Here is a 19,162-nt window from a genome sequence, read left to right on the forward strand (position 1 = left end):
ACACACGCATACACTTGCACTATCTGTGCAGGGATCCGGCTTCACTTGTAGCAATGGAACTCTAACGAGCAGGTTAGTGCGACACCAATAGTCACACTACGATCACTAAACATGGCACACTGAGGCCACCAATCCTGGGGCACAGATTAAAAGGTATGGTCACACTTGAATCACTAAACGTGGTGTGCTGCCACCACAGCACTACACGCTGCAACCTGTGACGCAGACAATAGTCCTCTATCACTATAGTGAGTGTGGTTGGTGCACCTCGGAGCCCAGCACATGACGAGGGATGGACTCAGAGGGTGTGGTTGGTGCACCCCTCTTAGTCCAGCACATGACGAGGGATGGACTCAGAGGGTGTGGTTGGTGCACCTCTCTTAGTCCAGCACATGACGAGGGATGGACTCAGAGGGTGTGGTTGGTGCACCCCTCTTAGTCCAGCACATGACGGGGGATGGACTCAGAGGGTGTGGTTGGTGCAACCTCTCCGAGCCCAGCACATGACGAGGGATGGACTCAGAGGGTGCGGTTGGTGCACCCCTCCGAGCCCAGCACATGACGAGGGATGGACTCAGAGGGTGCGGTTGGTGCACCTCTCCGAGCCCAGCACATGACGAGGGATGGACTCAGAGGGTGCGGTTGGTGCAGGGAGCTTTGTGCTCTCAAGTTTAGATGTGCATGTCTCCATGCGACGGCCAGGCAGGCATGTGCATTTTAAATTCTATCTCAGCAGTCTTAAGAGGAAGCGAAGGTCCAGAGCTCTTCGAGCGCTGATAGAGGCCGCTCCCACCAATCCTAGTGCTGCTCTCATGTTGCCTGAGAGCAGCTCCAGGATTGGCTTGGGAGTCGAGAGTCTGCCTGGCTGGAGGAGAGAACGATCAAGGAGGGCGTTGCGCTCCTCTTTTTAAAAAAAGTATGTGCCCCCATCGCACCACCCTCTGGACATGCCAGCCGCCACTGGAGGCAGGCGCGCAACACCCATTGGACTCACCGGGTTTCAGCGCCCTCCGTCGTGTGTGGCAGCCCGGGATGAGACAGATCCCGGGCACACACAGAGCAGCACCCGAACGTTTAACAGGTCTTTAAAAGGACATTTGCATGTTAATTAGGCCTTGCTGTTGTTTCACCCCTTCTAAAGCCCCTGCAGCTCCAGTCTGCCTACTGATTAAAGGTTCAGCCCTCCCCGAAATTTTTTCTTAGCCCCCCCCCCCCCTCCCCCGAAATTTGGCTCTAGTTGCGCCTCTGACTGGAGGATAGTGTGAAGCTGGGGCCAAAAATCCAAGAAGTAGGAGCACAGGTGCTTTCAGTCTGTCCCTCGGGCAGGGATTGCGCCCCCACACGACGCCCGACCCCAGTCTGCGGGTGAGAGCCTAAAGGCCCGATTAATGCACCAGGAGGCGAGCTGCAGAGCTGCACTGCGCATGCTCAGCGCTGTCCTTCCACAATGGCTGCAGTCTGCACCCATAATTCCTTGCGTGCAGCTGAGAGGGGCCTGAAAAGCTACAGTGCATGGGAGGATTTTAAAATTCCCCCCAGATCCCGGCAAGAGGCTGGTTTACTGATCATGCAGCATCTTTTAGGTCTAAGAAATGCTTTGCACAGAGAGGGCGGATATGAGTTTTGAAGAGGATCTCACGTTGTGCATATTTGGGTGCAGGGTGATTTGTGCTGATACCTTTTCTGCTTAAACTAGTCTCCTAGGGTAACAGACCCTGCAAACATTGCTAGATTGATTACACGCCACCAGTTGGTTGAGATTTCAAATACATAACTTTGTTTCCACAGACATGGTTTTCAAGGAGGGGGTGTCTGGTGCGGCATAAGGGTGTCATGTTAGAGGTTCTGGGCGCACCGAACCCTGATGGAGGGGGGGGGCGGCTACTCAGCCTCCATCTTAGCCTCACTCCTAAACAATGCTTTTATAACGTGCCTGTGGTCTGTGGAAGGGTATTAAAGCACTGAGGGTGTCCACCTGTTTTCACAGTTCACCGACACCGACAACATTCTCACCAATGAGCGAACCCTCCAACTGCTGATGGCCGAAGACCGCTCCGTCATCGCCCCCATGCTGGAGTCCCAGACCTACTACTCCAACTTCTGGTGCGGCATCACTCCACAGGTGAGGTACCACCTCCCGGCAGAGGGGGATGGGTCCACAGGTGAGGTACTACCTCCCGACAAAGAGGAATGGGTCCACAGGTGAGGTACCACCTCCAGACAGAGGGGGATGGGTCCACAGGTGAGGTACCACCTCCCGGCAGATGGGGATGGATGCACAGGTGACGTACCACCTTCAGGCAGATAGGGATGGATGCACAGGTGAGGTATCACTTCAAGGCAGAGGGGGATGGGTCTACAGGTGAGGTGCCTCCTCCAGGCAGGGGCGGATGCATCTACAGGTGAGGTACCACCTCCCGGCAGTGAGGGATGGGTCCACAGGTGAGGTACTACCTCCCGGCAAAGGGGGATGGGTCCACAGGTGAGGTACCACCTCCAGGTAGAGTGGGATGGGTCCACAGGTGAGGTACCACCTCCCAGCAGAGGAGGATGGGTCCACAGGTGAGGTACAACCTCCCGGCAGAGGGGGATGGGTCCACAGGTGAGCTACCACCTCCCGGCAAAAGGGGATGGGTCCACAGGTGAGGTACCACCTCCAGGCAGAGGGGGATGGGTCCACAGGTGAGGTACCACCTCCCGGCAGAGAGGGATGGGTCCACAGGTGAGGTACCACCTCCCGGCAGAGGGGGATGGGTCCACAGGTGAGGTACCACCTCCCGGACGATGGTGGATGGGTCCACAGGTGACGTACCACCTCCCGGCAGAGAGGGGTGGGTCCACAGGTGAGGTACTACCTCCTGACAAAGGGGGATGGGTCCACAGGTGAGGTACCACCTCCAGGCAGAGGAGAATGGGTCCACGGGTGAGGTACCACCTCCCGGCAGAGGGGTATGATTCTACAGGTGAAGTACCACCCCCAGGCAGAGGGGGATGGGTCCACAGGTGAGGTACTACCTCCCGGCAGAGGGGGATGGATGCACAGGTGAGGTACCAACCCCAGGCAGAGGGGGATGGGTCCACAGGTGAGGTACCACCTCCCGGCTGAGGCGGATGAATCCACAGGTGAAGCACCACCCCCAGGCCGAGGGGGATGGCTCCACAGGTGAGGTACCACCTCAAGGCAGAGGGGGATGGGTCCACAGGTGAGGTACCACCTCCCGGCAGAGGGGGATGGGTCCACAGGTGAGGTACCACCTCCCGGCAGAGGGGGATGGGTCCACAGGTGAGGTACCACCTCCCGGCAGAGGGGGATGGGTCCACAGGTGACGTACCACCTCCCGGCAGAGAGGGATGGGTCCACAGGTGAGGTACTACCTCCCGACAAAGAGGGATGGGTCCACAGGTGAGGTACCACCTCCAGGCAGAGGGGGATGGGTCCAAAGGTGAAGTACCACCCCCAGGCAGAGGGGGATGGGTCCACAGGTGAGGTACTACCTCCCGGCAGAGGGGAATGGATGCACAGGTGAGGTACCAACCCCAGGCAGAGGGGGATGGGTCCACAGGTGAGGTACCACCTCCCGGCAGAGGGGGATGGGTCCACAGGTGAGGTACCACCTCCCGGCAGAGGGGGATGGGTCCACAGGTGACGTACCACCTCCCGGCAGAGAGGGATGGGTCCACAGGTGAGGTACTACCTCCCGACAAAGAGGGATGGGTCCACAGGTGAGGTACCACCTCCAGGCAGAGGGGGATGGGTCCACAGGTGAACTACCACCCCCAGGCAGAGGGAGATGGGTCCACAGGTGAGGTACTACCTCCCGGCAGAGGGGGATGGATGCACAGGTGAGGTACCAACCCCAGGCAGAGGGGGATGGGTCCACAGGTGAGGTACCACCTCCCGGCAGAGGGGGATGGATCCACAGGTGAGGTACCACCTCCAGGCAGAGGGGGATGGGTCCACAGGTGAGGTACCACCTCCCAGCTGAGGGGGATGAATCCACAGGTGAAACACCACCCCCAGGCAGAGGGGGATGGCTCCACAGGTAAGGTACCACCTCCAAGCAGAGGGGGGTGGATCCACAGGTGAGGTTCCACCTCCCGGCAGAGGGGGATGTGTCCACAGGTGAGGTACCACCTTCCGGCAGAGGGGGATGGGTTCTCAGGTGAGGTACCACCCCCAGGCAGAGGGGGATGGCTCCACAGGTGAGGTATCACCTCCAGGCAGAGGGGGGTGGATGCACAGGTGATGTACCACCTCCCGGCAGAGGGGGATGGGTCCACAGGTGAGGTACCACCTCCAGGCAGAGGGGGGTGGATCCACAGGTGAGGTACCACCTCCAGGCAGAGGGGGGTGGGTCCACAGGTGAGGTACCACCCCCAGGCAGAGGGGGATGGCTCCACAGGTGAGGTATCACCTCCAGGCAGAGGGGGGTGGATGCACAGGTGATGTACCACCTCCCGGCAGAGGGGGATGGGTCCACAGGTGAGGTACCACCTCCAGGCAGAGGGGGGTGGGTCCACAGGTGAGGTACCACCTCCAGGCAGAGGGGGATGGGTCCACAGGTGAGGTACCACCTCCAGTCAGGGGGGAATGCATCTGCAGGTGAGATACCACCCCCAGGAAGAGGGGATGTATCCACAGGTGAGGTACCACCCCCAGGAAGAGGGGGTTGGATCCACAGGTGAGGTAATACCTCCCGACAAAAGGGGATGGGTCCACAGGTGAGGTACCACCTCCAGACAGAGGGGGATGGGTCCACAGGTGAGGTACCACCTCCTGGCAGAGGGGGATGGATCTACAGGTGAGGTACCACCTCCAGTCAGGGGGGAATGCATCTACAGGTGGGATACCACCCCCAGGAAGAGGGGATGTATCCACAGGTGAGGTACCACCCCCAGGAAGAGGGGGTTGGATCCACAGGTGAGGTAATACCTCCCAACAAAAGGGGATGGGTCCACAGGTGAGGTACCACCTCCAGACAGAGGGGGATTGGTCCACAGGTGAGGTACCACCTCCGGCAGAGGGGTATGATTCTACAGGTGAAGTACCACCCCCAGGCAGAGGGGGGTGGGTCCACAGGTGAGGTACCACCTCTCGGCAGAGGGGGATGGGTCCACAGGTGAGGTACTACCTCCCGACAAAGAGGGATGGGTCCACAGGTGAGGTACCACCTCCAGGCAGAGGGGGATGGGTCCACAGGTGAAGTACCACCCCCAGGCAGAGGGAGATGGGTCCACAGGTGAGGTACTACCTCCCGGCAGAGGGGGATGGATGCACATGTGAGGTACCAACCCCAGGCAGAGGGGGATCGGTCCACAGGTGAGGTACCACCTCCCGGCAGAGGGGGATGGATCCACAGGTGAGGTACCACCTCCAGGCAGAGGGGGATGGGTCCACAGGTGAGGTACCACCTCCCAGCTGAGGGGGATGAATCCACAGGTGAAACACCACCCCCAGGCAGAGGGGGATGGCTCCACAGGTGAGGTACCACCTCCAAGCAGAGGGGGGTGGATCCACAGGTGAGGTTCCACCTCCCGGCAGAGGGGGATGTGTCCACAGGTGAGGTACCACCTTCCGGCAGAGGGGGATGGGTTCTCAGGTGAGGTACCACCCCCAGGCAGAGGGGGATGGCTCCACAGGTGAGGTATCACCTCCAGGCAGAGGGGGGTGGATGCACAGGTGATGTACCACCTCCCGGCAGAGGGGGATGGGTCCACAGGTGTGGTACCACCTCCAGCAGAGGGGGGTGGATGCACAGGTGATGTACCACCTCCCGGCAGAGGGGGATGGGTCCACAGGTGAGGTACCACCTCCAGGCAGAGGGGGGTGGATCCACAGGTGAGGTACCACCTCCAGGCAGAGGGGGGTGGGTCCACAGGTGAGGTACCACCCCCAGGCAGAGGGGGATGGCTCCACAGGTGAGGTATCACCTCCAGGCAGAGGGGGGTGGATGCACAGGTGAGGTTCCACCTCCCGGCAGAGGGGGATGTGTCCACAGGTGAGGTACCACCTTCCGGCAGAGGGGGATGGGTTCTCAGGTGAGGTACCACCCCCAGGCAGAGGGGGATGGCTCCACAGGTGAGGTATCACCTCCAGGCAGAGGGGGGTGGATGCACAGGTGATGTACCACCTCCCGGCAGAGGGGGATGGGTCCACAGGTGAGGTACCACCTCCAGGCAGAGGGGGGTGGATGCACAGGTGATGTACCACCTCCCGGCAGAGGGGGATGGGTCCACAGGTGAGGTACCACCTCCAGGCAGAGGGGGGTGGATCCACAGGTGAGGTACCACCTCCAGGCAGAGGGGGGTGGGTCCACAGGTGAGGTACCACCCCCAGGCAGAGGGGGATGGCTCCACAGGTGAGGTATCACCTCCAGGCAGAGGGGGGTGGATGCACAGGTGATGTACCACCTCCCGGCAGAGGGGGATGGGTCCACAGGTGAGGTACCACCTCCAGGCAGAGGGGGGTGCATCCACAGGTGAGGTACCACCTCCAGGCAGAGGGGGGTGGGTCCACAGGTGAGGTACCACCTCCAGGCAGAGGGGGATGGGTCCACAGGTGAGGTACCACCTCCAGTCAGGGGGGAATGCATCTGCAGGTGAGATACCACCCCCAGGAAGAGGGGATGTATCCACAGGTGAGGTACCACCCCCAGGAAGAGGGGGTTGGATCCACAGGTGAGGTAATACCTCCCGACAAAAGGGGATGGGTCCACAGGTGAGGTACCACCTCCAGACAGAGGGGGATGGGTCCACAGGTGAGGTACCACCTCCTGGCAGAGGGGGATGGATCTACAGGTGAGGTACCACCTCCAGTCAGGGGGGAATGCATCTGCAGGTGAGATACCACCCCCAGGAAGAGGGGATGTATCCACAGGTGATGTACCACCCCCAGGAAGAGGGGGTTGGATCCACAGGTGAGGTAATACCTCCCGACAAAAGGGGATGGGTCCACAGGTGAGGTACCACCTCCAGACAGAGGGGGATGGGTCCACAGGTGAGGTACCACCTCCTGGCAGAGGGGGATGGATCTACAGGTGAGGTACCACCTCCAGTCAGGGGGGAATGCATCTACAGGTGGGATACCACCCCCAGGAAGAGGGGATGTATCCACAGGTGAGGTACCACCCCCAGGAAAGGGGGTTGGATCCACAGGTGAGGTAATACCTCCCAACAAAAGGGGATGGGTCCACAGGTGAGGTACCACCCCCAGGCAGAGGGGGGTGGGTCCACAGGTGAGGTACCACCTCTCGGCAGAGGGGGATGGGTCCACAGGTGAGGTACTACCTCCTGACAAAGAGGGATGGGTCCACAGGTGAGGTACCACCTCCAGGCAGAGGGGGATGGGTCCACAGGTGAAGTACCACCCCCAGGCAGAGGGAGATGGGTCCACAGGTGAGGTACTACCTCCCGGCAGAGGGGGATGGATGCACAGGTGAGGTACCAACCCCAGGCAGAGGGGGATCGGTCCACAGGTGAGGTACCACCTCCCGGCAGAGGGGGATGGATCCACAGGTGAGGTACCACCTCCAGGCAGAGGGGGATGGGTCCACAGGTGAGGTACCACCTCCCAGCTGAGGGGGATGAATCCACAGGTGAAACACCACCCCCAGGCAGAGGGGGATGGCTCCACAGGTGAGGTACCACCTCCAAGCAGAGGGGGGTGGATCCACAGGTGAGGTTCCACCTCCCGGCAGAGGGGGATGTGTCCACAGGTGAGGTACCACCTTCCGGCAGAGGGGGATGGATGCACATGTGAGGTACCAACCCCAGGCAGAGGGGGATCGGTCCACAGGTGAGGTACCACCTCCCGGCAGAGGGGGATGGATCCACAGGTGAGGTACCACCTCCAGGCAGAGGGGGATGGGTCCACAGGTGAGGTACCACCTCCCAGCTGAGGGGGATGAATCCACAGGTGAAACACCACCCCCAGGCAGAGGGGGATGGCTCCACAGGTGAGGTACCACCTCCAAGCAGAGGGGGGTGGATCCACAGGTGAGGTTCCACCTCCCGGCAGAGGGGGATGTGTCCACAGGTGAGGTACCACCTTCCGGCAGAGGGGGATGGGTTCTCAGGTGAGGTACCACCCCCAGGCAGAGGGGGATGGCTCCACAGGTGAGGTATCACCTCCAGGCAGAGGGGGGTGGATGCACAGGTGATGTACCACCTCCCGGCAGAGGGGGATGGGTCCACAGGTGAGGTACCACCTCCAGCAGAGGGGGGTGGATGCACAGGTGATGTACCACCTCCCGGCAGAGGGGGATGGGTCCACAGGTGAGGTACCACCTCCAGGCAGAGGGGGGTGGATCCACAGGTGAGGTACCACCTCCAGGCAGAGGGGGGTGGGTCCACAGGTGAGGTACCACCCCCAGGCAGAGGGGGATGGCTCCACAGGTGAGGTATCACCTCCAGGCAGAGGGGGGTGGATGCACAGGTGAGGTTCCACCTCCCGGCAGAGGGGGATGTGTCCACAGGTGAGGTACCACCTTCCGGCAGAGGGGGATGGGTTCTCAGGTGAGGTACCACCCCCAGGCAGAGGGGGATGGCTCCACAGGTGAGGTATCACCTCCAGGCAGAGGGGGGTGGATGCACAGGTGATGTACCACCTCCCGGCAGAGGGGGATGGGTCCACAGGTGAGGTACCACCTCCAGGCAGAGGGGGGTGGATGCACAGGTGATGTACCACCTCCCGGCAGAGGGGGATGGGTCCACAGGTGAGGTACCACCTCCAGGCAGAGGGGGGTGGATCCACAGGTGAGGTACCACCTCCAGGCAGAGGGGGGTGGGTCCACAGGTGAGGTACCACCCCCAGGCAGAGGGGGATGGCTCCACAGGTGAGGTATCACCTCCAGGCAGAGGGGGGTGGATGCACAGGTGATGTACCACCTCCCGGCAGAGGGGGATGGGTCCACAGGTGAGGTACCACCTCCAGGCAGAGGGGGGTGCATCCACAGGTGAGGTACCACCTCCAGGCAGAGGGGGGTGGGTCCACAGGTGAGGTACCACCTCCAGGCAGAGGGGGATGGGTCCACAGGTGAGGTACCACCCCCAGGAAGAGGGGCATGGGTCCACAGGTGAGGTACCACCTCCTGGCAGAGGGGGATGGATCTACAGGTGAGGTACCACCTCCAGTCAGGGGGGAATGCATCTACAGTTGAGATACCACCCCCAGGAAGAGGGGATGTATCCACAGGTGAGGTACCACCCCCAGGAAGAGGGGGTTGGATCCACAGGTGAGGTAATACCTCCCGACAAAAGGGGATGGGTCCACAGGTGAGGTACCACCTCCAGACAGAGGGGGATGGGTCCACAGGTGAGGTACCACCTCCTGGCAGAGGGGGATGGATCTACAGGTGAGGTACCACCTCCAGTCAGGGGGGAATGCATCTACAGGTGAGATACCACCCCCAGGAAGAGGGGATGTATCCACAGGTGAGGTACCACCCCCAGGAAGAGGGGGTTGGATCCACAGGTGAGGTAATACCTCCCGACAAAAGGGGATGGGTCCACAGGTGAGGTACCACCTCCAGACAGAGGGGGATTGGTCCACAGGTGAGGTACCACCTCCGGCAGAGGGGTATGATTCTACAGGTGAAGTACCACCCCCAGGCAGAGGGGGATGGGTCCACAGGTGAGGTACCACCTCTCGGCAGAGGGGGATGGATCCACAGGTGAGGTACCACCTCCAGGCAGAAGGGGGTGTATGCACAGGTGAGGTACCACCTCCCGGCAGAGGGGGATGGGTCCACAGGTGAGGTACCACCCCCAGGCAGAGGGGGATGGCTCCACAGGTGAGGTATCACTTCGAGGCAGAGGGGGGTGGATGCACAGGTGATGTACCACCTCCCGGCAGAGGGGGATGGGTCCACAGGTGAGGTACCACCTCCAGGCAGAGGGAGGTGGATCCACAGGTAAGGTACCACCTCCAGGCAGAGGGGGGTGGGTCCACAGGTGAGGTATCACCTCCAGGCAGAGGGGGATGGGTCCACAGGTGAGGTACCACCCCCAGGAAGAGGGGCATGGGTCCACAGGTGAGGTACCACCTCCCGGCAGAGGGGGATGGATCTACAGGTGAGGTACCACCTCCAGTCAGGGGGGAATGGATCTACAGGTGAGGTAACACCCCCAGGAAGAGGGGATGGATCCACAGGTGAGGTACCACCCCCAGAAAGAGGGAGATGGATCCACAGGTGAGGTACCACCTCCAGGAAGAGGGGTATGGATCCACAGGTGAGGTACCACCCCCAGGAAGAGGGGGATGGATCCACAGGTGAGGTACCACCTCCCGGCAGAGGGGGATGGGTCCACAGGTGAGGTACCACCTCCAGGCAGAGGGGGATGGGTCCACAGGTGAGGTACGACCCCCAGGAAGAGGGGGATGGATCCACAGGTGAGGTACCACCTCCAGGCAGAGGGGGGTGGGTCCACAGGTGAGGTACCACCTCCAGGCAGAGGGGGATGGGTCCACAGGTGAGGTACCACCCCCAGGAAGAGGGGGATGGATCCACAGGTGAGGTATCACCTCCCAGCAGAGGGGGATGGATCTACAGGTGAGGTTCCACATCCAGGCAGAGGGGGATGGGTCAACAGGTGAGGTACCACCCCCAGGAAGAGGGGGATGGATCCACAGGTGAGGTATCACCTCCCAGCAGAGGGGGATGGATCTACAGGTGAGGTACCACCTCTAGGCAGATGGGGATGGATGCACAGGTGAGGTACCACTTCCAGGCAGAGGGGGAAGGGTCCACAGGTGAGGTACCCCCTCCTTGCAGAGGGGGCTGGATCTACAGGTGAGGTGCCACCTCCAGGCAGAAGAGGGTGGATCTACAGGTGAGGTACCACCTCTAGGCAGAGAGGGATGGGTCAACAAGTGAGGTACCACCTCCGGGCAGAGGGGGATGGATCTACAGGTGAGGTACCACCCCCAGGAAGAGGGGCATGGATCCACAGGTGAGGTACCACCTCCAGGCAGAGGGGGATGGATCTACAGGTCAGGTACCACCCCCAGGAAGAGGGGGATGGATCCACAGGTGAGGTATCACCTCCCAGCAGAGGGGGATGGATCTACAGGTGAGGTACCACCTTCAGGCAGATGGGGATGGATGCACAGGTGAGGTACCACCTCCAGGCAGATGGGGATGTGTCCAGTGTGGCTCACTGGTTAGAGGCGGCAGACCCGAGAGCAGAGGACGGCCCGGGACCAGGGTTCGATTCCCGGCGCGGCAGGTTTCTGGACCAGGGTCAGCGGACTCGATAATTCTCTCGCCTCGGTGCCCACTCTGATCAGCGATCACACTCGGCAACTCTGGGCATTAGCTTGCCTCATCTTCACTAACGGCCCCACCAGACCCCCGGGGATGCCTGTCTCACCCTGGAGATACCCATTAAGGGACCATCTCTCAGGGAAGCCAGGAAGGGTTTCGCAGCGGTCGAAGCGCCTTGGGACCCTCTGGGTAAGTAGTGCGCTATATAAATGCCTATACATATACATACATACACAAGTAAACTATCACCTTCAGGCAGAGGGGGATGGGACCACAGGTGAAGTACCACCTCCAGGCAGAGGGGGTTGGATGTACAGGTGAGGTACCACCTCCAGGCAGAGGGGGATGGGTCCACAGGTGAGGTACCACCCCCAGGCAGAGGGGGATACGTCCACAGGTGAGGTACCTCCTCCAGGCAGAGGGGGCTGGATCTACACGTGAGGTGCCACCTCCAGGCAGAAGAGGGTGGATCTACAGATGAGGTATCACCTCCAGGCAGAGGGGGATGGGTCCACAAGTGAGGTACCACCTCCTGGAAGAGGGGGATGGATCCACAGGTGAGGTATCACCTCCCAGCAGAGGGGAATGGATCTACAGGTGAGGTACCACCTCCAGGCAGATGGGGATGGATGCACAGGTGAGGTACCACTTCCAGGCAGAGGGGGAAGGGTCCACAGGTGAGGTACCCCCTCCTGGCAGAGGGGGCTGGATCTACAGGTGAGGTGCCACCTCCAGGCAGAAGACGGTGGATCTACAGGTGAGGTACCACCTCCAGGCAGAGGGGGATGGGTCAACAAGTGAGGTACCACCTCCGGGCAGAGGGGGGTGGATCTACAGGTGAGGTACCACCCCCAGGAAGAGGGGCATGGATCCACAGGTGAGGTACCACCTCCAGGCAGAGGGGGGTGGATCTACAGGTCAGGTACCACCCCCAGGAAGAGGGGGATGGATCCACAGGTGAGGTATCACCTCCCAGCAGAGGGGGATGGATCTACAGGTGAGGTACCACCTTCAGGCAGATGGGGATGGATGCACAGGTGAGGTACCACCTCCAGGGAGAGGGGGATGGGTCCACAGGTGACCTATCACCTCCAGGCAGAGGGGGATGGGACCACAGGTGCAGTACCACCTCCAGGCAGAGGGGGTTGGATGTACAGGTGAGGTACCACCTCCAGGCAGAGGGGGATGGGTCCACAGTTGAGGTACCACCCCCAGGCAGAGGGGGATAAGTCCACAGGTGAGGTACCTCCTCCAGGCAGAGGGGGCTGGATCTACAGGTGAGGTGCCACCTCCAGGCAGAAGAGGGTGGATCTACAGGTGAGGTACCTCCTCCAGGCAGAGGGGGCTGGATCTACAGGTGAGGTGCCACCTCCAGGCAGAAGAGGGTGGATCTACAGGTGAGGTACCACCTCCAGGCAGAGGGGGATGGGTCCACAAGTGAGGTACCACCTCCTGGCAGATGGGGATGGATCTACAGGTGAGGTACCACCCCCAGGAAGAGGGGCATGGATCCACAGGTGAGGTACCACCTCCAGGCAGAGGGGGATGGATCTACAGGTCAGGTACCACCCCCAGGAAGAGGGGGATGGATCCACAGGTGAGGTATCACCTCCCAGCAGAGGGGGATGGATCTACAGGCGAGGTACCACCTTCAGGCAGATGGGGATTGATGCACAGGTGAGGTACCACCTCCAGGCAGAGAGGGATGGGTCCACAGGTGAACTATCACTTCCAGGCAGAGGGGAATGGGACCACAGGTGAAGTACCACCTCCAGGCAGAGGGGGTTGGATGTACAGGTGAGGTACCAACTCCAGGCAGAGGGGCATGGGTCCACAGGTGAGGTACCACCACCAGGCAGAGGAGGATGGCTCCACAGGTGAGGTATCACCACCAGGCAGAGGGGGATGGATCCACAGGTGAGGTACCACCTCCAGGCAGAGGGGGATGGATGCACAGGTGAGGTACCACCTCCAGGCAGAGGGGGATGTATCTACAGGTGAGATACCACCTCCAGGCAGAGGAGGTGGAGGGAGGAAGTGAATCCATAGGTCCGGTACCACACACTTAAATTTGAGACCTGTGCTTTCTAAAGAAGAGACAGAGGAAGAGAGAGGAAAGAAAAAAGCAGAGAACATCTGGGACAGGGGTAGAGACTATAGAAAGGGAGGGAAGGTGGAAGGAAAGTGGGGTACAACTAAAGAAGGAGGGCACAGTAGGTGTGTGGTGTAAATATAGTCCTCATGCTGAAGGGCACATACTTTTCTGTAAATTATGTGTTAACACATCATTACTGCTCTCAGTTACACACCCAGGTGATAAGACTCCTTCAGTGCCACAGCACGTGCATTACATAGATGTTAGAAATGGGATTTCCGGTTGGCTGAGTCTTGCACCAAAGTCAGGCAGAAACCGCCACTCTAGTCAGGGCAAGGGAGTTACACGGCAAGATAAACCCTGCTCACCCTCTTGGTAGTGTGACACGAGCAGTCAGGCTTACCCCGGAGGTAATGTAAGTTAAGTATTTGCGCACGCACCCCAGCAACAACACCCAAGGCCCCCCCACAAAAGGAACTCCACACAATGTTATATATAAAAATAGGCTTTGTATTATACCAAGCACATTAGATAAGAAACACACACTTTACAATGTGCCATAGGCACGGGCGGAATTTACAGGGGATTATGTACATGGGACAGGGCCACGTGGGCCACTGTCAGTAATAAGCCCTTTAAGAACTAGCACTTAGAACATAGAATAATTGTAAGACCAAATAGCAAATGTAGCACACAACCAGTAACCACTGGTAAAATGTAAGTACCACCTACGCAACCCTAACCACCTTAGGAAAATATCACGCAGGGAACCATGAACTCCCTAGCATTACTATACTAGGAAAAACAACCACCTAAGCATAAAAATACATTTAGGGGTATAGGCCAGATGCTTCACACATGATGCGTAAAAACACATTCAGAGGTGTCAGTACACAGGGTGCGCAAAACATACTACACACAGTACATTTCCTAACACCCAAAGCATTAGTGCATAAATCACATTTAGCACATAAATCACATTAGAGCAGAAATCACATTTAACGCATAACTCACATCAAAGTCCAGGTCGCGCCACTGCGCCAAAACCTAAACGTAGCAGCTGCCCACTACTTGCTGGGCAGCTGGGGACAATAGCAAGGGGCCTAAACGCTGCAGCTGGCACTAAGTGCTGCGTAGCTGGGGAAGGCCAAAGTAGGGATCAAGGAGTGCGAGTCACTCCTGAGTCCAAAGAACAAGTCCCCTAGAAAGAAAAGAACCTAAACGGTGCAGCTGCCCACTAGTTGCTGGGCAGCTGTAGACTTTAGACTCAGCAAAACTGCGATAGGGCTCTCACTGACCCTAGGACAAGGACTGTGCACGTTGGAGCCTTCTGGCTCGGAAAATACGTAGAGTGTACAGCGTTGGAGCCCTCTAGGCTCTGAAATCAGCTATGCCCCTGGGAGCACTCTGGCTCCTAAAATAATCATGCCCCCAAAGACAGGGGCTTTAAAATAACTGGCCCCCCTAAGAGCTAATCCGGCTCTGGAGGCAATGGGGCGGAAAATGGGCGGGAGCCCCTCGGGCTCTCGAAGCCACCTAAGCCCCTACGGTGGAGCCCTTCAGGCTCGGACAACATTTGGAGCCATCTGGCTCTCTGAAATACAGGGGCCCCATCGTTGGATTTGTTCGCTCCCTGGCGGAACCACTCTGCATCGTGATCCTCCCGGGCCATGGTCGGCCAGGGCAACAGCACCTGCGGAGTCCCCCCAGCCCTTTTGAACTTACCGGACCACTCTCGGGGGTCTCTGCTCTCAGCACGTAGCAGGGGCAGGCAGCGGTCATGTGCCTTGCGCCCCCCTCCGCATAGTTTACGCTGCGGCTCTTGCCAGCTCCTTTCCTGGGGCTCCCTCTTGGTCATGGGAGCCCCGCAAAACTTGCGCAGCCTCCTGCTGGCGGCCCCGGGGCTCTCCATCGCTCACAGGAGCCCCAGGCCGCAAGACACATTTCCTCTGCCTGCCTCCTCTTTCAGTCCACTTCCTGTTCGTTGCGGGCCTGGCCACATCACGCCGCAGCTTGCCTGACTTCCGGTTTGGGCAGCCAATGGCAGCGCTGCCCTCACTTTGAGCCCCCGGGCCAGCGGCGGTGATTTTGCTACGGGGTAGGCTCCCATAAAATAAATAAATAAAACAGGGTGGGCACCTGTTAAAGATGCCAATAAGCGGGGTGAGCACCAGCTGAAATGATGAAAAAATTTGAAGATGCAGGGTGGGCACCTGCGCACTGGGCACAATGCAGGGTAGGCTCCTGCCAATTAAAATGTGGAAATAAACGGGCAAAAATGGCGAAGGAGCGCCCCAGGTGCTAGGGGAGAAAGAACTCCAATTCCACAGAGCCACTGGGGAAAAACAAGGGAAAGTCCTGGGCCTAAAGACCTGGACCAACCAGCTCCTCAGCCCAGGCAAGTCCTCCAGTCCCCCAGGCAAGGCAGAGGGATCTCAGCACAAGGTCCATCAGGCATCCAGGGTCCCAGCAGCAGCACACCCCTGGTAGATTCTAGTCAGGAAACAAGAACATTGAACATGAGGTCACAGCCTAATTTTATACACAAAATCCCCTTGTCTCTAGGGTACAGGCTGGGGGAAAACCAGACGCAGCTGGTTCTGGAGCACTTTGTTTTGCTCAGCCCCTCTCCCTATTCACAGGACAGGCTAGGGTCATCAGTCGCACCACAGGGGGCAGAGCCAGCATTGTGTGGGGAAAGCCCAGCCCTATTCAGGTCCCAGGTGTACTCCTCTCCGGCCATCAACATGCAGATCTCCCATTCACCACCGGGGCAGACCCATCCTGACTCCTGGAGCCTGGCACACCAGCCAGCTCCAGCCAATCACAAGCCAGCCAGTCATTTCAACTTTATTACACAGACAGGCCAACTTCTAGAAGTGGCACTTCCACACTAGACACAATCATGCCGCACACATCATCGCGCAGCATTTAATCACACGAGTCCGCACATACCAAACTCGAGCCTGCACTCCCCACACATCAGGAACTAACATGGAGACATACATTCCCCATGCATTCCTATGGGAGGGTAGGCCAACCTCACACACGCACTCAGAGAGCGCACGCACTTTACACTGCGCCACAGTGCTAAAGTGCGCAAAGACCAGAAATCACTATAATTATGTAACACTAACAGGCAAAAAGTTCAGGGGGGAACCTGCCAGAAGGGCCAAGTCCAACAATAGACCACAGGGTTGTTGTTTTTGTTCATAGCAGGCTGTAGTTTTTTTTTACTTCAAATACAAGCAGCTAGCACGTTGAAGATTACACAGCATTTCCTTGCAGGATTCTTTATGACAGAACATTCTTATATGTCCTCAGTTTTATATATAAAACCCCTCAGGGTAGACTCAGACAGCCACCTTGAGTCGGCACTGAGCATGTGCAGTCCTTCAAATAGCGCATCAGTGTGCAGCATATCAGAACCACTTATTAAGAAGTGAAAGTAACCAGGGAACCTTTGGGCACCATCTCTGCTTGAGGAACCCATGACTGAACCCTGACACACCTCAATGAACTATCCATCTGTGGGCAACTCTGGGGTAGAGCCGGAAGGTCTGGTCTGCCTGCAGGCCAGTCCTTCCTCTGGCCAACCCCGCTCGAACGAAAACCTCGTAGCGAGAGCTGATATCAATAAAGGTAGGGCGCCTTCAGGTGATAATGCTAATGTTTTCCATGCACTTCCGCCTCTGTTCCCCAGCCTTTACCAGAGCAGTAATTGCAAAAACAAGTGATGGACTGAATGTGGATCAATGTCACACACTCCCCCAGTCAAAAGATCTGGGCCCAAATCCATCGTTTTTTTGCACTCCACACCACCCTGGGTTAGACAATGGCGATCTGACCCTGTTGCCCCATGGGAACAGTCCAGTCCGAACTACAAAAGCCATGTCCTTCCCAGAACGGAATCAAGCATCCGAGGACCGGTTTCGAGGTAACACCTCTCATCAGCCCGGCTAGCTTGACTTCAAGTGGTGTGGAGTGCCTGGGACCCACGTCTGGGCATCCCCAGCGCACTTAGGGCGGTAATTGCAAAAACAACAAGTGATGGACTGAATGTGGATCAATGTCACACACTCCCCCAGTCAAAAGATCTGGGCCCAAATCCATCGTTTTTTTGCACTCCACACCACCCTGGGTTAGACAATGGGGATATGCAAATCAGCTCTGACCCTGTTGCCCCATGGGAACAGTCCAGAGCAGGGCATGGGTAGGTCAGATATTTGCAGCCTCAGCATTGTAGCGTCTTGCTAGTTTGAAAAAAATGGAACCCTTTTGCCTCCTGAGGGACTCCATAGAGCGATGACATCAGTGTTAGAGCGGAATGCAATGAAGACTGGTTTAGAATATGGAGTTCACTGCTTGTGCGTGCCACGTGTATTGCAGTTGAAGTACGGAAGCTTTGCTTAGTGTGTGGAGTCAAAGCACTAATCCAGCTACTGTAAAGCAGGTGAAGACAACGGAAGCATTGCAAAGAAATCTACATATCGGTGACTGAGAACCTACTGGTCAAACCGTACATAAAGGTACCGCACTGTTATGCAATATAAAGTCAAACGCAATACGGAACGAAAATTCTAAAGGTGGATGCTACCAGGTTTTGAACGAGCAGTGAATAGCTACAGCATATTGCAAGATAATGCTACGATTAGAAGCCCGTTGAGGTAGGCAATGCACAGAAATGCCTATGAATAAACAGTTATTTTCTCACCATAACCTGAGTAAAACAACCTCAACGCCAGGTGCTGCAAGCCAGGCTTAGCACAAGGATTGTGCTTATGATGCTGATGAGTCTTGTCAAGCCGACTGAAGGGCCGTGAAGGCGGTCGGAACAGGAACATAGCAGTGGGCGACAATCATAACGGTCGCAGATATCTTGGAATAGTGAAATACTCAGGAGCGGCCACTCACATTGCAAAGTGGTGGGGCAGGGAGAGGGTAAACACACATAAATAAACAGAAATAAAAATAGATAAAACTTACCTGCTCTGACGGCCGCTTTGCTCCCGATCCTTGCTTCCCGTCCAGGAACTGCTGCACACTGAGCAGGCTCCCAGCTCCCAATGCCAGCGCTGCTCACATGCTGGGAATAGTATTAGTAATAGTATTCACAGCATGTGAGCAGCGCTGGGATTGGTCGGAGCGCTCGGTTCGGCGCTCAGACATGGACTCGGAGCCTGTGTTGGTTAGACCAGTCCTAGAGGGCTGGCCAAACTGTCTCGTTGATTCAATTTTATCTTTGTGGTTATTGTTCCTATGCTACTGGGACCCCTTCCTGTCACTAATTTGTCAACCCAGGTCCCCGTAACCTTAACTGGGTAATACCCCCCTATTAATATTCTACTTCGAGCAGACAATGGTCTGCGAGGTTTCATTTTATGTTCAATTCATTTGAACAGTGCACATCATGGCAGAACTTCTATCCTACTCTGAGGATTATATAGACAAATTACTAGAAGACCCAAACAACGTTGAAAGACAAAATTTCCCGTCTCGAGCGGTTGGAGAAAAAGCTGGTCCGCACTCGGTGGCACGGCCATCTTCTAACGAAGTACCTCAAGGAAAACATCATTCCCATCGGGTTGCAAATAAAGATCGAACCCGCCATCTTTGTGGAGGTACCAAAATTCAGAGAGGGATTTAGCCACGTCGCGAATAACTGCTCCCGTCATTGGATGGTCCTTGGCGTGGAAACTGCCGCTGAACAAATCCAACTAATTACGGCTGAAATTAAAACCTTAAAAGCAGAAATATCGGCTGATGCCAATTTCGCAAGTGCAAAGGAAACCTTAACCAATTT

At 57.6% G+C, this 19,162-nt stretch overlaps 1 protein-coding gene across 3 annotated transcripts in view; it reads left to right on the forward strand.

The window, feature by feature from the left end:
* CERCAM (cerebral endothelial cell adhesion molecule) overlaps nt 1-19,162 on the forward strand; it is a 202,271-nt gene that overhangs the window by 62,483 nt on the left and 120,626 nt on the right. For 2 of the 3 annotated variants that reach the window (XM_086924931.1, XM_086924930.1), the window contains exon 4: nt 1,988-2,122. The exons of the other annotated variant lie outside the window; for it this stretch is intronic. In XM_086924931.1, the coding sequence (XP_086781057.1) occupies nt 1,988-2,122 (135 nt within the window). The remainder of the gene's footprint in view (nt 1-1,987; nt 2,123-19,162) is intronic. 3 annotated transcript variants of the gene reach the window in all.

Source organism: Lissotriton vulgaris, chromosome 5, assembly GCF_964263255.1.
Source record: "Lissotriton vulgaris chromosome 5, aLisVul1.2, whole genome shotgun sequence".
In the NCBI taxonomy this organism is placed as follows: Eukaryota; Metazoa; Chordata; class Amphibia; order Caudata; family Salamandridae; genus Lissotriton; species Lissotriton vulgaris.